Source organism: Rhea americana, unplaced genomic scaffold (genome assembly GCF_003343005.1).
Source record: "Rhea americana isolate MKP2758 unplaced genomic scaffold, rheAme1 scaffold_10, whole genome shotgun sequence".
NCBI lineage: Eukaryota > Metazoa > Chordata > Aves > Rheiformes > Rheidae > Rhea > Rhea americana.
Window position 1 is genome coordinate 338,100 of NW_028185039.1, and position 20,878 is coordinate 358,977.

Below are 20,878 nucleotides of genomic sequence, written 5' to 3' on the forward strand. Positions count from 1 at the left end.
GCTTATTGGTCATGTCCTTACAGTGTCTGTGAAAGGGAGGTGGGAGGAACCAACTCAGTCTCCATGCAGCATTACCTCTGGATGCCATCAGGAATGCTGTGTGAACTAYGCTGATGAATTCAATAACAATTAGTTAACTATGCTTCAGAAACAGCTACTGTGAAGCAGCCTTCCGCTGTGACAAAGYGGTACAAGCTATATTTAGAATGTAAAAGATGTTTCCCACCAATTTCTAGCTGTTTTAAGATAGGCTACATTTTGTGATGAAAGTACTTAATTTTATGATGAAAGTACCTTTTTTCTTTTCTTTTCTTAAGTACTGCAACTTCTGGTATCACTTAGAYCTACTTCAGATGCAACAAGACAGGAGATCTACCCACAGAGGATACATATTGACATCCTTAACCCCTCCAGCACAATTCCYGTTGCTAACATTTGACCTGACCGGTGCTCTTACACTCTTACTCAGGCATCACCAATGGGCACCAAAAACCAGTGCTCTGCCAGTTGTTAACTTGGCTGGGTTCACAGTCACCTTGAAACCTGAAGCAAGTGTCGGAAAATGAGCACTCTGCTCTCCTCCACCTTTGAGAAGCTCCACCTCTTAGTAGGGGAGCTAAAACAGCTGCAAAAAGCCAGCTTTTACTGTGAAATTACTGTTCTTCAGGGGAGAAATCTGTGTGTTGATTTACATGATAGCAYAGATCAGAGTAAGAGAAATTGTAACACTCTGTAGTCTACAAGAGATGATGTCTACAATGGATGGTGACACACGAACACCTCGAACAGTATCCCTCCGACCCTCACGAACACTGAGAAAGGGGGAGCACAGTGTAATCAAAGCAAAACTGGAAAGATAGGCAGAACCACCTGGCAGAAAAAGGAGGAATGAGCAGGAGAAAGAGAATGGGCTATCAGGATGGGGCTTCTGGGAGTCAAGCACACCTGCCCTTGCTTCACTTTGTGTCATATTATCCAGACAGATGGATACAGCTCCCTCCCTCAATACGGCACTTAGTCTAGCAGGTGTGGAAGAGTATTTTTGCTGCATCCAGTTTTTAAGGGTATTAAAGACACGAGAAAGCATAAATAAAAGCAGCTGGAAATGACAGCCAAATGCAACACCCCCAGGCTCTCTCTTTAGCATGGGGAAGCTTCCCAGCACTGTTTAGACTTATCCTCAGTGTTCTGGAGAGGCGCGCGGAGGAAGAAGTGTGGGTGAACAAGGACAGACCACACTCATCACGCAGATCAGAAAGCACTGAAATGAAACAAAGACTAGAAATGGAGGATTCTTTCCRTAGACCTAGACTCTAGGAGGTTATTTGCCAAAGCCATTTTTTCAAACCAAAGAGGCAATCGTGTTCGGAAGAAACCTCTGCAGATACGACTTATTCCTGAAGACGCTYTATAAAATGGCAAGTGAGTCAAGCAGAAACAATTCACACCCACTCCCACACCTTCTCTTCTAGCAATGATGAAAACATTGTTGCTGTGATTACTAATCTTTGAGTACAGGTTTCAGATTTCCCAATGAGCCATGTGCAATCCAGGATTTTCACGGGGCAGCTACGATCTGAATGACGCAGAAAAGTCACCAGGTTTGCATTACAATGCCTACAAGCAAGGCCTGGCTGCCTCCCAGAGTCGTACTGCAGAACAGCTACAGCCTGCAAACAAAACCCAGATACTTTCCTGCTGCTGAAGCCCACAGTTCTACCTACCTAATAAAAACCTTAAATAGGCTATTACTTCGGATACAGAGACTATCCATCAAGTGCCTGGGAATGTCCTGTCCAAAACAGAAGCCCTTAGAGAATTATCAGACCGCATCTGGAAAGGGCACACAGGTGGTTAAAATAGGAAGGGGGAAAATAGTAAGAGCTTTTTTCTGTTTCTTATGTGTCGATGAGGATGTGTTCCCACCCAGGCAGGCAGCCCGTCCGTCAGCAGAGTCGGACCRCGAGCAGGAGCAGCAAGAGTCTGACAAGCATTAGGTATGCGCAAACAAACACACAGGCTTAAATCCACGAGCTCAAATCCCCTCTCGCTTACATCGAGGTAAATCAGGGCTGGCTCCACTAAAGCTAGTGGAGCTAAACCAGTGTGAAAGTTGTGTAACTGAGAGCAGTGTCAGCTCTGCTGAGTGCAGGATTCGCCCCCCAGGACGCACTGAGGGTTGTTCAAGTATGCAAGAGACGGCAAAGAACGGCTGARCGCCCACCTGACTCCTCTCTCGCTTACACCAGGAGGAGTGGGAATAGCACCATGGGGGAAAGTGCCATTCTCAATTCTCTGAAAACAGTTATCCATTACGCTGAGTCAAAATYACCTACTTCAGCCCATCTCCCCAGGTGCCCTGGTTCCCACGACTCCTCCTCCTCAATTTACAGTCTTGTTCCTCTCATTATAACTTGCTAGTCCCCCACTCTAATATCATAATAGCACAACGTCAGCAGTCAAAAGCACCCACTTAATGTTCACTAACAATAACAGCAGTAGCTACTAAAGCTTGTATGAGCACTGACAGTTCCTCACACTCCACTAAAGTCAAAAGACATGTATCAGATAATTAGGGTGAATCTCCTCTGGATTTGCCACATATCAGAAGTTCAAATCTATATGAAAAAAAGTCAAACTGAGCAGGTGAGACCCGCCACTGAGATAACCTTTCTCTGTAGCTTTTGAAGCAAGTCAGGTAGCCCACCCCCATGAGGAATTAATTTAGGATTTACAAATTGCCATGGTCAAGGAACTCCAGGGAGTCTACAGAGGACTGTGATCTTGTGGTCCTGGAGAGAGACAGACAAAAATWTACATCTTCTAGATTCTGAATGAGAAATCTTTGTTTATTTTTTAATCATAGATTTCCCGAGTTCAGTTCATCACTGTGCTCCTATACTCTGATTTCATCCTGGATGTCTGGATTGCTATGCCCATAATATTTTAGAATATTGCTAACTTATACTTTCACAAAAAAAATGGCAACTTTTTTGCTTTCAATCTGCAAAGGGCAACCTGAAATGCCTTCAGCTCTCTGGCTGATGATGGATACAGCAAACAGATGTCAGAAAAGAAAACCAACTGTGTTTCTCTACAGTTGGGTCAACAGCGAAGCCATACAGAGGAGGCAAAGCCACGGGAGTGGAGACCCAGATGAAAGATCTCATAACTCTTTRCTCCTGTACACCAGGATGAATGAATACAAGCAGAGCAGGACAACACAATTAAAGAAAAAAAAGTCTGGCTGCAAATAGAACCCTTTAGTCAAAAATACTCAAACTCCAGTCTGTGTCTACTGGAATATGAATTATCAGCCAGGGGCTTTCTCACTTCTTTACCAGTGTAATTTATGGTCCATTTTACTTTAATAGCAATTGCTCATGTATTTTAAAGGAAGGTTAATTCCTTTCCGTTTAATGGAGTTGCTCTGCTGTTAGTTCAGTAAGGCTTTGCACACACGATCGCGCTGCTCGTCCCTCTGCCCTCTGTGTCCTGTGCACGGATGTCCCTGCGCTTAGTTCTTCACAGGCCATATAACATAGCTGCAGAACCGCTAACAGCCAATTTGTCCTAGCGCTCCCACTACCGCTTGCACCAGCTACACAGCAAAGACAGGAGCTTTGCTGATAATTTTGAGCACGGACAGCATCTCTGTCTAGGGCTCAAGTCAGCGTTTAAAACTAACAYCAGATTGTTGGGTTTGTGAGAAGGAAGTTCATCATCTGGGCAAGTATCGCATGGCAATCGCAGYTCAATGCCACCTGCGCTAGCACTAACAGCCGAAGAGAGAAGCAACCTCTGTTGATCAGAAGCTGATAATATTTTTGCATGGACAGAAACATCTTTCTTATGCAGCGGCCTGATAAAAAGCGGCAATTAGACCAGAGCTAAACAGGAGCTGCTGCACTATATAAAACATTGTGCTGTACCAAAGGCTGCTTATGACCAATATTAACAACTTAATGAGCCGTTAATAAGGTGCATATTCAGCTTTTACTTGCAGTATGAAAACATTGCAAATCATTTTAGGGAGCTTCTGGACTGTCAATGGAGGATTCGAGATGTCAAATCTACATCTCAATCCGGACACTATGTTCCGGTGCATTCTCTTAAAATTCCTTTTCCTATATGGTAGAATAACTTGCTTTGACAGCAATACGACTTGCACTTAGACTTTGCCTCCTTCTGTCTTGACATTAGATTTCAGTCTCCAGAGAGCTGCAGGGATGTCTTTTTGACATGTTGACATTAAGGACATTTCTTCCACAGACTCAGACTGGCATGGTTTCATTCTGCCTTACCGTTACAACATCAGCTACTAAACTAAGTTAACAAATTCGGAGGTTTAATTATGAAAATCTCTGTGCTCATCACAGATTAAGAACCTAAAGCTACCCTTAAAAAGTAGCCAGTTTGAGCAGGAAAGGGAGCTAAGGTTTATGCAGAGAACTCATATCCATAATTCCCCAGCAGAGCAGCTCCACCAGTAACAAGTAGTGACTAATGCTCTAATGTAGGCACATTTTTGTTATTATTTTTTACTGTCCTGTCACAGTCCTGCTGGATTAGATAATGTAGCTGAGTGCTATTCTATACTGCTATTACCACCAGTGGAGCTGCATTGATGGGAACAGCAAATCCAATTTGGGCTTGCTGTAGACAAGCCCCCAGTGAAAACCATGTATAGAGTGACTCTGGATGAGCTTAAAATCCACCAAGAAATACTGACAGGATCTATCCAGYGGTTGATGCTACTTTCAGAAATGGAAGGCTGTTGGGATACAGGGGTTATAATCCTAACAGTTTCCAGTAAGGCAAGAGAAACAGAAGAAATGTTTCTTTCCTAGTCCAAACAGGAAATGTCTCTTCATTCTTCTTTTTTTATCCTCCATTTTTGCTACAGTTTTCTTCCCTTGCTCTGCTCTCATCTTACTCTGCTCTTTTGGCACAGTGTTGGAGACCATGGCTTGGATCTTGAAGTCCAAGCTCATCTGAGAACCTCTCCTTGATACAGGAGAAAGCTGCTGGGGGCAGGACAAAAAGCCAGAGTCGCTCCTGCAGAACAGCACTCCCAGTTAAGGGCTGGGTAAAGGTAACTCACAACTGAACATGATGCTGAAACAACTCTGCAGGTTCTTCAGCCTTAAAGGCAAGGAAAAATGGGAAATCAGTGTTGCAAACATACCCTGTAATCCCCACCCCCAMCCCAAAACAGCTTTTTCCTGATGTTCAGAAGTCAATAATTAACATGCAAATATCTCTTAAGATTTCAAAGGCTCAGTGCTTTTAAAGTGCCAYGGAAGGTCAAGCACTTTGTTTAAAGTTTGAGCAAATTAAACCAATAATTTAATATCTTTAATAAACTACTTTCCAACAGCTCCCCCCTATCCTCTCTTGTTTATCAAGGGAAGATACTGTCAGCGGGTTGACAGGTTTTAGACTACTGCAATGTGAAATGGYTAAGATAATCCTCCTCTTCCCTCTGCCAGTGGAGTCTGGGATGGAAATGCCCAACCAGTTCTCCTAGCGGTGCCAGCAGCAACAYGCTCCCTATCTGCATACGCACAGTCAGTCTCTGAGAGACACCACACACGTGTCCCAAACAGATAGGAGAAAACAGCCACAGGGGCCACAGTAGGCTGACTGAAGCTGCCAACTCTAATGTGTTGAAATGGTGTCATTCCCCTTGTAGGTTGTTAACAAGGAGGCACAGGGGACTTCTCTCTACGGCATCTTCTCAGCTACTTTCTGGGTAGAGAAGGAGACAAAGCTTCTAAGTTAYTAAAGACAGGGGTGCTCAAGGCGGTGCCAAGGGACTCCCTTCTCCAGAAAGTGACCTAGAAAAGGGAGATGATACCATGGAGGGTATTTTGGAGGAACACATGAAAAGAACAAGGCCTGCATAAAGAGAAGAAAACAGTGAAGGATAAAACAGCCTTACTGGACAACCTTCTCTGGCATTAGCAGGAGAGACCAAGAGGCATTACCTGAGCACAAATATCCAGCTAAGAAGGGACAAGAACGCTATGCTACAAGTGGCTCATAAAGAGAAGCCCTATGTCTAGAGTCAAGTCTTTGCTTCCTTGTAAGTCTACTACTTGCTCCTTTTTCCTTAGCATGACTTCTCCTTCCACATGCAGGTGTTTAGCTCTTTTTCTCTTAGCTCTAAATTGCTATTTTTGGGCTTGGAGCTTTCCGGGTGGGTTCTACTCCTTGCCTGCAAAATGCTGCAGACATCAAGGCAACTCGGAGTGCTCCTCCTGATGAGACTGGCAGAGCAGAGCCTCCCACCTACCCTTCAGGTGCAGGTGAGCAGGCAGCTTCTGGCAAAAGAGAAGTGTCTGGGAACTGCACCTGTGGTGCAGCAGGCAGGAGGGCAGATGAAAATAACTGCAGAAAACAATGAGAACGAGGGTACTTGTTTTGGCTTCTGCAACCTTTGCAGCAAGGGATAAATTCAAGTTTTTGAAGAGGGACAGAGAAGAGAGAGCAATCATCCCTCTGTCCCACTCCTGCTGCTGTCTAWCCTACAGTTTTGCTTTGATGAAAGTGAGACAGACAGGAAACCTGCTTTTCCAACAGGTGATGTTAGCATCCAGCGCAGCATTTCAGTGCAGGACTTCTAAGAAGTGGATCTCTGTCTCCTAGCTCTTTGCTCCCTCCCTTCCCTTTACAGTAGCAGCTCTGAGAGATTATTATTAAAAAGAACAAAATAATATAAAACCCCTCAGCCTCTCCAGTTCTTGTGAATTCTGAAGGTCACCAATGTCATCATCGGTTATAATGCCACTCATCACTCCCCTCTTCATGCAAATAGATTTATCACCTGTTTGAAGGCAAGCGTCTCTCGGTATACTTCCCCCATTCTGTTCCCTCCTCTTCCCATACACGCTCCCTCCTCTAGCAGCCACTGGAAGAAATTATGAACTCCATTATTTTTCATCCAGAACAGCTTTGCAGCATACGGGAGAAGCACCGGAGACTGCAGGCTCGTTAGCACAGGATTTGTATTACCGTCTCCCATTTTATTCACCTTCTGAAATTAGGTGAAGCACGCCTGCCCCAAACCTGTGATTTCTGTTTAATTAAAATGCAGGTAGCAGAGTCTCCTGAACTCTGGAGCCAACCACACGATCCCGTAATGACAACAACCTGGTAGAATAATGCTCTTGATATAGTAGCGGCTCTAACACAGTCCTAATTTCAGTCAAGCAGAACAGCACCTCTGGCAGCAGCTGCATTTAGGACCGGGATGAATATCAGTATCCCGACTCTCACTGAACGCTCCCTGCCTTTCCAATCAAAGCAGCATTCCCTGACAGCTGAACTGTTAAATGAATTAACAAGGCGAGTAGAGGGCTTGCCGAAGGGGCTGTGACTCCCTTCTTAATTTCTGCAAGCAGCGGCTTTCAATTTTTCTGTCATTCGTCAGGAGATGCACATGGTTCGTTAATGAGCAGGGCAGAGCTGCGGCCAGATCGAGACAGGCAGCATTACACGGATCTTCCAGTCTGCCRAGGAGGCAGGTAGGGGTGACAACCCCAGCTTACCACTGCTCAGAGAGGAATGACAGAGCTGCCTCCCCGGCACGGAGCACGTCTCTATCTCGCACGTTCCCCAGAGAGTCCCGGCCTGGGGAATAATTGCTATCCGGATCCATGGGGTTTGCAAGCGTCCAGACAGAACTCAAAGCAGAGCCTTCGCCAGGCCCTTTGATCTTACRGGAGAACACCACTGAAAAGAGAAAAAGCTTTGCTCCAGCCAGAGCAAAAAGAAACRAACCACTCGCACCTTGCCCCTTCACTCGCCAAGGAAATCAGGACGCACAGTCCAGTTGTTTGTGCCTGGCACGTTGTCTGCCAGCAGGTAGTTCCCTCAGAGATCTCAAAATCTCTCCCTGCCCCTCAGCCAAAGGGAGCAGAGCACCAGCAATACCCAAGGAAGACACAGGAAGGATATGGCCAAGCTGCTTTCCAGGAGCTCAGAGAAACTCCCTGGTCTGGGTCTTTTTGTTCAATTTGCAAGAGAGCGGGAAAATTTTTTAATGCCATATTCTTTAAAAAAAGCTTAAGCTTAAAAATCCAAATACAATGATAGGAAAAGCTTCAAATCTAACAGAGGAAAGCACAAGAGAGAAGGGAAGATTTACAGATATTTCTCCTTCTGCACAATTGATCTTGCTGCACCAGATGTAGAAGCTGGGTGTTTTAGTGYACTCATTCTGGACAGCACATCAGCTATTACCATTTTACTGTTCCCCATGCTGTAGGAGACAACACCCACCTGGACCTCCTGGAATCTTGCTTGCAAAGAGCACATTCCCCCAAAGGCACATGCTGTATATTCTCTTTTACAACAGAGGAATCTCTTCAGACCTACCAGAATTACCACAACCCCCGCAGCAGAACAAAACATCATTTAACACTACTTGGAAGTAAATTATTTGGGACCTTCAGATTTGGGACTGGTCTCTGTCAGTCACCTTGGGTTCAGTGGTATTTTTCCCTAGCAGTGCTATGACCATGTTGTCATCRTTTTTGCTTATTCAGAAGGTTTTCTCTACCTTTTACTTGAGTGTCCCATTACCGAAGCTAAGTGGACCCATTTTTTCCAGCTTGCCACTTAACTGCCTTTACCATGGGTAAGAATATCAAGTAAACAATAACAAAAAACCCTGTATTTCCACAGCACGTTAACTCAAAGGTGTCACAAATTAATTTAAAAACTTAGATTGCAATACCAGCTCCAATCCCTTTACTCAGGGTCTAAAACACAGCCMGTTCTGGAGGTAGAAGCTACAGTTATATAACAAAGCATAACAACTTCACACAACTAGTGTGGAAATTTGCAGAAAGATCCTACAYTCATCTTTTCTGCAGCATGAACCTGGATTGTCCCTAAACACAGTTAAATCCACAATCTCTAAAAAAACCTTGAGTCATGCTACAACTTGAGAAATGCCAGACTTGGCTGCCAATGAAAGAAGGCCTCCCAGATCACAGAATCAGCAAGGTTGGAAGGGACCTCTGGAGATCATCCAGTCCAACCCCCCCGCTCGGCAGGGTCACCTAGAGCATGGTAGACAGGGTTGCATCCAGGTGGGCCTTGAATATCTCCAGAGAAGGAGACCCCACAGCCTCTCTGGGTAACCTGTTCCAGTGCTCCGTCACTCTCACAGGGAAGAAATTCCCCCTCACGCTCAGGCAGAACTTCCTGTGCTTCAATTTCTGCCCATTGCCTCTTGTCCTGTCACATGGGACAARTGAAAAGAGTTTGTCCCCGTCCCCTTGACACCCTCCCTTCAGGTACTTGTACATATTGGTAAGATCCCCCCTCAGGCTTCTCTCCCCTAGACTGAAGAGGCCCAAAGTTCTCTCCCGAGTTTGCTCCCTTGTATTCCCCTGCTCCTTGTCTGAATTATGATAAGGAAGATTTGGGCTGTGGGGTTTAAAGACATGATACAACAACATTTTCTTGTTTCCCCAGTTGAATTTATTTGCTGTGTACATGTATATAAATGTCTTTGCTGGCTCCATTTGCAGCAGTGAGATATTTAGTTCTGAAACAAAAATGCATTTTGAAGGCAGATACGTTTGGTCCACTTGGGGATTTCTTTGCAGTTGTTACAGGAAGAAGTTGCAGCAATAGCAAACTAGAAAAAAAATGTAAATATTGCCAACTGTTTCTCAAGAATCATGCTGCTCTGATTAATTTATGACTTCTTCATAAAAAAGATAGTGAACGCTGCACCATGAAAAGTTGAAACAGGGTTTTAAAAAATGGGCTCTTCCTAGTTTAGAGCAACAGGGTATATAAGGAAAACTAATAAAATGAATTAGCACTAAGCTTGAAAACAAACTTCATTTTAGCCTTGAAATAGGAGACCAAAGTAAAACCAGATTTGTTCAGGCCAGTAGACTGGTCAGCAGGAGGGTTTGTGTCGCTATTCTTATTTTGAGCTCTAAAAGAAGTTGCTACAGTTATTGATACTACAAATAACAAGTATTTCAGCACCAGCCTTTTTCCAGTTGGGGCCACCAGAAATACGGCAGAGGCATATTGTGGCTGCCAGGAAGCCATCAGCTATTCTAATCCTGCGCTTCTCAAAAAGAGATACTGAGAACAAAGTCAGCTCCAGGTTATGTGGACTGTGCAAAATCACCTCTTTCACAAAGCATTCAAAGCAGCACCTAGTTAACTATCTTCTCCTGATTTCTCCTTCCAGCCTTCCAGCGCAGGGATTTTAAATTGATCGGCAAGTTACACTTCATAAATACAACCTGGATTCATGCACTACATCTACAATAAATAATGGCAAGAATAGTGTCCCAGCAGCTCAACTTCTTCTGAGGAGAGGCTGGATGCAGGGGTAGAAGAGTCTGCATTTTCTTGACAATACTGCCAAGTGATTTGTGGCTCCAAAACTAACATTAAACTGAACACAATGTGTTCTTGACTTCAACAGCATAAAAATAGAGCAAGATGTGATGCACAGACACTGTCTCTACTCAGAGAACTATAAAATAAAAGAACCAGCTTTCCAAGTCTCCCTTGGTTTTCAGTTTTGTTTCTTTTCCCTTGTGGCTTTCCTATGCTCTACTTTTTACTTCTTTAACTTGAGTCAAWTTTTCCCTCAAGCTAATTTGGTATAAGCAGTCATCCTTCTGAAACTGCAAGAATATTTTCTCTTCTTTCCTTTAAATACACTTTCTTCACATATTCTAAGCTTGTAGATGGACTAGCTTTCAAATAGCAAGAGACTCTCAGTGCAAACTAACCTCTTCCAGGAGAGGACACTACAGAAAGTGTTAGGGATCATGATTCTTGGAAGATTTTTTAAATCAGCCCTTTCCCAATACCTGAAGAATATTAAAACATGTTGGTACTTTTAGAAAAATCCATTTTCCTTCTACCTACCTGCTTCTCCCACAAACACTTCCACTGGTGTGCTGGTAGGGCTTTCACCGATTACATTATATGCTGTCATTAAAACTTCATATCTCTTGTATTTCTTCAACTCTGAAAATGTAAATAATTAAATCAAAAAGCAGACATTTTTTAGATCCCACTTCCTCTTTATCACCAGACTTCTCTCTCATCAAACACAGCATTAGAACAGTGCACCAGTGCAACCGCTAAGGACTTCCATCCTTCCCTAATTCACACATCACAGCAGGATTACAAGAAATTTTTGCAATGAAATGCCCAGACTTTCTATTGGTTTCTCACTGTGTTGTTCCTGTAAGAGGGACAACAACTGATGGGTAATGAGCAAGAGGAACATTTCTGGGTCACTCTTCATGGCAGAAAAAGGAAGGGTGAAAAAGGAAGGGCTTTGCTCTGGAAGTTCAACATGTCGATTCAGTTTGATCTCTACTGGTAAGATGCAACATAGTTTCAGCCCTTTCCTTAACTCTAGAGACTTTCATCCTGAGAGTCATCTAGCAACTGCAGTCCTTGAGAGTGTCACTGCTGAAGCAGGGTGCAGAAGACGTGCAGCAGGGAGTCCATAGTCCCATTTGACGTATTGCATGCATATCTTGCTCCCCCAAAATGATCGCAGTTTGAATACCACTCATAAAGGGAAAGGAGAATTTGAAATCTGGACTCTGGCCACCAGCAATCAATTTCTTTGCTGACATATAGGAAACCTCACTGACAGATGAGATGGGAAAGTGAGAACAGCATGAAAAAAAGCAAGAAACCCTATGGTATTTGGGTAATTAACAGATGCAAAGAGGGGTGGAGTAGAATCACGTCAGTGTCATTAGGAAAGGCTATGGCTGAGCAACTTCAGGATTTGCATTTCCAGGAGAAAGAATCAATTCTAACAGAAATATTTATCATCTAAAATACTTAACAGTGAAATTATAGTATGAAAGAGATCAATAATATAAATCGCTGTATTTAAATCAGCATTGAATTTATTTTGGCATGCATAGACAGGGGTCGAAATTTCTCCTGTTGCCAATAACTTTCTCTGCTATCTATGTACTCTTAACTCTGCGGCTGACAACATGTCATTGGTTTGGTCAGGTTTAGTGAACCTAACCATACAGGTCCTTCTAGCTTCAGTTTCATGTAAGTGTTTACAATTATTCTGCTCATATATCTGACAGAGTCCAGCATCATTCCTCAGTCTCAGGTACATGGTAGATGATATCTGATACATCACTAACTCTTTGCCAGCACATAAATAAAACAATATATAATGTAAAGTACAGACTTCTTGATTGGGATTACAGCACTGGACCACTTGTACTGAGAAACTTTAATTGCTGCTGTCAAAAGCCACAAGGGAGATTTTAGTGCCAACTCAATGTTGAAGAAAATGGAACATCTGAGAGTTCATGCATGCAATTTCAGTTGGGACAGGGCTTGTTTTTTTTTAGCCCATCACAATCTGTGACTCAAAAGCCTTGGGCAAAACCTATCTAGTGAACCATCATTACCACAAAGCAACTTGCCTTTTAACTCTGTCGAATACTATTTTATTCATTTCCAATTGAAAACACCTCTGGAGATGCATATAAACTCACTGGGCCCTCTCTAAACTGGCCTCATACTCATGGAATGCCTGAGCATCCTAATGCTTGAATCATAGGACTAATGATGTGATACAACTAAACTCAGACGGACTGTGAAATATGAAGGAAGGAAATCAAAAGTCATTTTGCATCAGTAAAACTGGGATGTTACAGTCAGTAATGTTTCACCTTCCCAGCAGCCACATTTTTACAATAGCTACCTACTTGCATCATCAATGTTTTTTGACGTAGGAAAAGCAAAGGCTTAAAGAAAAAAAGGAACTCAAGGAAGTAGAATTGCTAATCTGAGTTGATTTCTGCTAGATCCACTGAGAGAACCATAAGACTTTGCCTACAGTATATTTCAAATCATTACAAAGAGTCTCATCTAAAGGCAGTGTGCACTTACGTGTTAATTCATACGTCGTTAATGCAGAGCTGCTGTTCACTGTCTTGAAGCTGCTTTGGGCTATTCAGGGTAAGCAAAGCAGAAAGCTTGTTACAGTGCAAGGAAATCGTTATTGCAAATGATGTACAGCAGAGACAGAGGCAAATGATGCAGCGCACATATACACAGTTTGAGCTTTAGGACTATACCTTGAAGGGCAATAAAATCACATCACTCTCTCATAACACATCAAAAGCATCTCACTCAGACAGGGTTGTTTCATTTCTTCCTCAAACAGAAAATCTCACAAATATACAACACAGGGAAATGTTCTGTTCTGATTCCTAGATTAAATAGAACAAATAAGTAAAAATTCAATTTCTAGGGAGAAACTTTCGACACTGTACTATATTCTTCTCAACATGCAGAAGTTCAAACGTGAAGGGTAAAGACCTGCAACACAGGCCACAAGGAGCGAACACTTAAAATAGGATGGGAACTGTTTCTTTAAACGTGCGTTAAATTTCCTGGAGTTTCACTTTTAGCATTCAATATTCCTGCTGTGAATGAATTGTAATAACATGCTAAGCTGTGCAAAACAGCAGGTCGTTGGGGAACAGAGGTGTACTGAGGTGAGAACTGTCACATTACCAGGAGAGAAGAGGGAAATTTTTCTTAAAATACTTCTGTCTCCACCTCTTTCTCTTTCTTCCTCTCTGGCTCCCTGGGGAAGTACAGCAAGGTTTTTTCTACTACATCACTATTAGGAACATATCTGCAGGGCCAGCCAAGGAAAAGGAAGAGAGGGGACCAGTAGGTTTTCTAGTGTCCCTGTCTTGTTAGACTGGACAGCATCCGAAGTCACTACTTTATGATAATATACCCAGTYGCTCTTTCAGCTTTTGCCTGGAAAAAAAACGTTATGCACACCTACAGCTATAGGATCTTTACATCTTTCCTTTGGCCTAGCTGGAAGACCCTAGGCTCCCAGAACTCTCATCAGGCTTGACGATGTAAATGAGGTCAGAGTTAGATGCTTAGAGTATACTTAAAACATCAATTTTTTTTTCCACACACACAGAGAATCTCTCTCTTTTTTGTGAAATGCACTTTTATGGGTTCGAGCAAACATGGCAGATGATGCGAGATATTCACATAGTTTTCCTCAGCCATATCCTGCCACTCTCAGAGTGAATATTATTCTGAATGTTCCACTGCCGTCAGTCAGGACAAAAGCTAATCCCTCTGTGAGCTACTACTACCGAGCGCTCGCATCCTTCTCTCCCATCATTCTGTTCTGCCTATTCTTCCCTCTGATTTTCTTTCTAGTCTTTGCCTAAAGAGACTTTTCATTTTTCTGTTAGTTTTCTCCCTCTCTATCTTATTTCCATGTGAACCAAAACCCAAGTGACCAACRTGGCAAATATGCAGCTTAAATTTCTAGCTCATTTTTGCCTAGCTCCCTTTTTTGCCTGAAAGCAAAACAAATCAAGGCAACCATGAGACAGAAGTAGCAGAAAGCAGGAACTCAGAGGACCATAAGGAGGACAGAACATCACTTTAAGCACTCTGGCATAGATTAGAGTGCCTCATTACAAGTGATGCTGATCAAAGGTATTAGCCTTTTTTGGCATTTTCACCCTGCTTGTGTAAAAGTTGAATTATCCCCAGCACTCTCCATGGGCATGGGGCACTTACTGTCCAGTGCAATGATGGATTACTAATCTGTGACACTACAGAGTCTCAAACATAGGCTTACGTGTGAGCTCTGCTCGCAAAGCTGAAGGGTTCTTGATGGTTTTGGATTCTGTTCCAGATCCAGTGTCATAATCCAGCTCCCGGTAGTAGATCCGGTATCCCAACAGCAAGCCATTTAGACTCTCGACCTTCGGCGGCTGAAAAAAGTTCACATTAAGAATGTGCTTGTTAAGACATGCATAGCAACAGACCTCCGACAGAGCAGACGGTAGGTTGCATGGACTCTTGACATAGGCCCCATGCAAAAGGATGAAGCTCTGTAGTAAATACAGCCGAGATTAATATAAAGTCTGTGTAATTTAAAAAAACATGAGTTATAGGCAACTGATGATTTCACTCAGTTGTGGCAATTACAAAAGACTCTTTACTTAAAGTCTACAGCTGACACACTTCACTAAGACATAAGCTCCTTTCCTTCCTGGTCCACAGAACCTTGTGTGCGATAAAGAACATAGAAAATGCATGTTGCTGGCAGCTAGCAGTGGATTAGTAAGCCAGTATTTCACTTCTTCCAAGAAGACAACAAAGAAATTATTTTGTCACAGACATTAAGAGAGAATACTAATTATTTAGTGGCTTTTTTTCTTGGGGATTCTTGTTCATAGAACATTCTTCATTTGGCATTATTTTACTGAAAGACTGAGGAGAAACTGAAAATTGGTATATTCTGGTTTTAATCAGGAAGATGACTGTGGCAATAGCAAAACTTGTCGGTCAGATACTGTCATCAGTTTTTATTTGAGTAAAATACTCCTTCTTCTTTYCACAAGTCACATAAATCTTTCCACAGCAAACAGAGGAGTCTTTCCACACAAGCCAGAAAGGCATGATGGCTCTTTTCTTTCCTCACATCTTTGTGCCATCAGAGGTCTAGATGCACTTGCAATACTCATTCTGACTAAATATTGCTCTGAAGGTGTCTGCCACACCATGTACAGGACTCAAAGCACTTCTCTCATTCTTCCCACTTGTTAAGCCTCTTGCAGAAAGGCTGGACGGTGTATCTTCTGAATCCTACTGCTTCAGATCCTRCATCTGCCAGAGACACTTTCAGAGAGGAGTCAAAGTATGACAGGCTACAACATGTGGAGGAGGATCGGTGTTACAGGAGAACCCTAGTCTTCTCCTTGATGGTCTGGAGAAGCATGGTTTGAGCTGACCATTGGGCTGGCTCAAATACTTTTTTTTTTTTTCCTGGAACGTGCTGCAAGGTGCTCAGAACTTACACTTCAGCAAGGAATTCTTCAACAGTCCTTCATATCCTTCTTCAGATACAGACGTATAACTAGAACTACCCATTCATTCTACTGAGAGGAGATTTTTGTCTGAACAGCTTACTGAAATAGCCRGGCAAAGGGATTCTTGATGTTTGGGGAAAAAACGCCTTTCATGAGTCTAATGTGGGCTAAAAACTGCGGAGAAGAAAAGATGCCCTGAGCCATTTATCTTCTAAAGATCCTTGTACTGAAATTTAAGGGGCTGAAAGGATAAATGAGAAGGATTTTAATGATGATCTTGCCTTTAATCCAGAGAGATTGCTACATTTCTTGAGAACTTTACTAAGGAAAAAACCTTTGTCCATCATTAAAAAATTAACCACTGGTGTGAAACACTTTTACAAGATAAGGTAATASCATATTTAATTTAATGAAGAAAGTAATAAGAATATTAAAACAGGAAAGGAGGCAGATACCCAGTACTAATGAAACACACTGCTACCAGAAGTGACAAGAATCTACCATCACTTTACTATCAYAGCAAAAGGAAAGGGAGGCCTGTCCATTCTCAGTGCAAAGGATGTCTCTTTGGACAAGAAATGAAAGAATTAAGGTAGTTTATGGAAACCAAAAAGGAAAAGCCTACGCTAGAGAGAGGAAAAGGAGTATCAGAAAACTACACAGCTACTGTGAAAAGGAGCAGAAACTGCTCTTGCAAAAACCCTGCTTCTTTTTCAGTTATCCTTTCTGGAGTCTACAGAAAGCCATCCAAACAGTCCCAAGATCTTGCTGTAGTTGCTCTGCATGGAGAGTCTCACTCCTTTCAGTATTATTTAGCATTTGCATTAGAGAATGGCCTAGGAACACAAGATGGTGAGGGACCTCGGGAACCACCAAGACTAGCCCCTTCTGACTGTAGAAAACAACTTCTTAAAATCCTTCCACAGACAGAGCAAGCGCCATTAGAAAACAAGCTAACTTCTTCTGCTTCCMGGTACTCTTATCAGAAAGCTGTTCCAAACTTCACCACTTGGGTGGTTAGAAACCTTCATTTAATTTCTAATCTAAATAATTCATAGCTAGTTTATAACCGTGTGTTTCTGCGCTAACATTGTCTTTTGGTTTAAATTGTTCTTCTCCCTATAGGGTGTTTACTCCCATGATGTATTTTAAAAAGAGCAATCATATCCCCTCTCAGACTTCATTTTACAAGGAAAATAAATCAACTTCTTGTACAACAGCCTCTCCTAGTCACAGATTGGAACCCCCTGTGTGAGGGACTGAACAAATAGACCAAGAAAACTGACAGCCTTCTCCACGTCTGGCTGATGATACGATCGCTCATGTAGCAGCTCAAAGGACTGTTCTCCTCTGCAGGATAGGGAAGATGAGGTATTATTTACTGGCAATTACAAGTATATCAATCACCATCCTTTTTTTTTCCCCCAGTCCTCTGGCTTTCCTCTTTTGTTTTCTACACGATACTGAAGCTGCTTTAGCTCTGTGTTCTAGCAGAGAAGGGCTYCACATCACGGCAGTATCATTGCCGCTCTCTGCCCTGGAAGGGAGGAGTCGTAACGCAAAAGCCTAAGGACTGTTTTCTCCCTAGAGAGGGTAAAAAGAGGCACTGTCCTTCCACAATATATCTTGAGTCATCCCTGCAAAGGAGGCGGGAGGCTGTAAAAAAGCAAAGCCTGTCTAGCACAGAAATAAATTTCACAATGAGAAAATACTGTGAACATTAATTGGATTTGTATTTCAGGTTGGACGTAAATTAATTATTACCTAGAAGGAAAGTGCTCCTGTAAAGATTCAGTGTCTTTTCCGATTTCACTTTTTAATCGGTGAAGGTGTAACACAGCACTTAAAAACAAAAGATGATTTTTCTAGACAAAAACTTGGAGGTGGAATATCCTACAGAATCTTAAAAGGAAAATACAACCGAACCTAAGAAAGAGACTATCACTCCATACTCTGCCATATAGCTAACTAACAGGCACAGCTTAATCCCTCATTGCAGTACTGCATGGATTTGATGACAGCAGGCATGGGTGTTTTTAAGCCTTCATTTGATCCTCCACTTTTTCCCTTCTTTAAATTTAGGACAGGGAAACTCAGAAAATAAATGGCTAGAAACCTGTCTTGCTCCTTGCCATGGAAATGATGATTCTTTCCTGAAAAGTCCACTTTGCTGAAAGGTCAGGTCTTCCACTTCCTATCTTTCATGGACAAAACTCTGCTTTTGATGTAGTAGATTATTTAGGATTTTGTATTTATATAGAGAAAGGCTTGAGGGATCTGCTGAAATAGGTAAAATAATTATGAGTGGCAGCCTGTAATGTTGTACAGAARTAAGAGAAACATTTTTGTGTTGTTTTGTACAGAAGTAAGAGAAACATTTTTGTGTTGTTTAAAAAAAGAAAAAAAAATCCAAGTCGGAATAATTGTTGTTTCTGAGGTGGAAGCACAACAGTACATACTCCTGATGTTAAGTATAGCATCACCCAGAACATCTGAAATAACCTTGCATTATTGATACCACAGACTGCAACAGAGATTACTTATTTTCTTCCCACTTTAAATTTAAAAATAATGGACTGATTGGACCAAGCAGCTGAAAACACAGATAGTGCATCTAGAGTTTGTTTTGTGAATTATTAACACAGCTCAAAGTTAAAAATATAGCTTTGCTTGGAAATCTACTCTCCCGTTTAGCTTAACTGTTGTTTTCAGTTTACATTATTCCTTAAACACTGCTGTGAAACTTCCTGTTAATTGTAGGGTATTGTGGGATTTGAAGATTTTTGTTTATTTGAAAAATATAGTACGGCTGAATTAGCAGGACCCATTAATATATGTGTAGTAATGACATGTAATCACCCACAACTCCCTTGAGATGGCTCTGGCACAACAACCTCATTTCATTTTCATGAAATAAAAAGCATCCAATTACCTAAACAACCACCTATTTCACATTAACTACACATCAATAATCAGTCAATTGGGGGAATGCTTATTTCTACAGTACATCATGCTTCACGTCTTCCTCATCCTCATTGCATACCATTCACTGTGGGCTTTACTTTGAGGTGGGGCGATTGATTTACATCTCGCCATAATTCCTCTGCTAAAACTGCTCAACATGTCTTCTATTTGTTCAACACGCTGTAAGCAATGWTGTTACTATTATGCTACTATTATACTATTATGCTACGTGAACTTAGGCCAGCAACCCAGTAGTACTGACGGGTATATTTCTGAAATGCTGCTGCACAGCAAAAACCAGACCCTCATACATATATTTTTTCCCAAATGCAAGGAGCCCCATCTGTACTGTAAATGCCTATGTATATTTTTTACTATAATGCAATCTGTCCACAGTTATCCTTATTACGTGTGTAGAACACTGTCTTGGGAGCAGTGTGGGCAGAGGCTTTCCAAGCTAGGTTACAGATAACTTGTAGTACCCCACCAGGTTCCYTCTATTAACGCTTACTCTGTTCTAGCATATCCCATATCCCAGGAGGCCAGTACCTGATTGAAAGATGAAGGAAAGCACAGGAAATGCTTATAAAATTCAGATTTGGCATGAATACTTTCACATTCACCATAAAGCTGAAACTTGCTTCCCTTTAAGAAGAAATCTGAATTTTGGCTCTCAAAGAGCCAAAGCATACGTGGAGTTCCTCACAGGCATGAACAGGATCTCAGACCTAGYATATTCTTCCGATTATTTCAGCCGCTGAAGGAGACAACGTACAATGTGAAGGACYGAGCTTTTGATTACCTGATCTTTGCCAACAGCCCAATCTGTTGAATGCTTTGTATGTGAACATTCAGCTCTACTTGTATCATGAAAAGGACTGGAGCATCTGTGAAAGGAAAGATCCTGGGCATCTCTATAAAAMCTCCTTTACCTCCCAAGGCTTCTTTCACGGGCCACAAAGTAAGGGCAACAGCCAGAACCTTCCACTCATCACTAAAATAAATGCCTAGATCAGGAAAACATASAATTTACTGCAGTCCTTTGACTTTACTGCAATACTTCCAACCTCATGGAAATATCCTTTGCAATGTACCAGTAGGGCCAACAAGTCAAAACTAGCAACATTTGTGTGAGAAACAATATAATTTTTGTGTTTTACCTACCTGCCATTGCACAAGGACAGATGAAGTAGTGTGGGGAGTTACTAACACGGAACTGGGTGGTTCACCTGGAACTAAACAAGAAAAAAAAAAAGGTAACCAAGCTGATCATAACACAGGGTGGGAAATGAGCAGCTTATTCATCAAATTCTCTTTCTTTACTGCTGAACTTCCTATTCCAGTTACAACATGGTGGGTCTCAAAAGCAATGCAGTGGATATGAATATTGCAATCCAAGCAGAAGCCAGCTACCTCTCATGCATCCCCTGCTCTACCTGGCAACATGAGAAGGGACAAGAGAAAAACTCAGGGTCTAAATCTGGAGGGAGCTGCCTTTTGCCAGCTGCTCACAAACAACAGGATACACATTGGAAAGGCAGATAAACCAGCCGGGTGTCCACTTGAAAGCAGGAACAAACTGCTCCCAAATTTTCAAAGATATTTTTGCCACAGCTGGGGCAAGGCCACATTGTTTTTAAGAGTCTGTGTCATGTATTCACAGATTATTTAAATCAGAGCAGCTTGATTTACCAAGGGTTAACCCATTCCTCTGCCATGGCCTATAACGCATGCACGCAMACACACTATCTCAGCTTCAGTACAAAGAAGAGAAGGCTTATCAGGAGCCAACAGCCCTCCAAAGCGTAATGCTCTAGAGGTAGCACCAGGTTTGCTCAGCAGAATAAATGTTCACAGTCTGTTAAGGAGGTGAGAAGATTTCACAGTGTTTCCCCATTGTGTTGCAAGGAGGCCAAGCACAACTCAGATTCACTGCAGCTAAATTCAAAGAGAATTGAAAATAAAATTTTAAATTCTGAGACAGCGAGTCAGTACTGCCT

The 20,878-nt window shown here is 42.2% G+C and overlaps 1 protein-coding gene across 1 annotated transcript in view; it reads right to left on the reverse strand.

Annotated features, from left to right (window-relative positions):
• Positions 1–20,878, reverse strand: part of SDK1 (sidekick cell adhesion molecule 1) — a 407,922-nt gene that overhangs the window by 37,162 nt on the left and 349,882 nt on the right. The window contains exons 31-34 of the mRNA XM_085300428.1: positions 20,043–20,113; positions 14,678–14,813; positions 12,940–12,999; positions 10,921–11,022 (exon numbers count right to left, since the gene is read on the reverse strand). Of these exons, the coding sequence (XP_085156554.1) occupies positions 10,921–11,022; positions 12,940–12,999; positions 14,678–14,813; positions 20,043–20,113 (369 nt within the window). The remainder of the gene's footprint in view (positions 1–10,920; positions 11,023–12,939; positions 13,000–14,677; positions 14,814–20,042; positions 20,114–20,878) is intronic.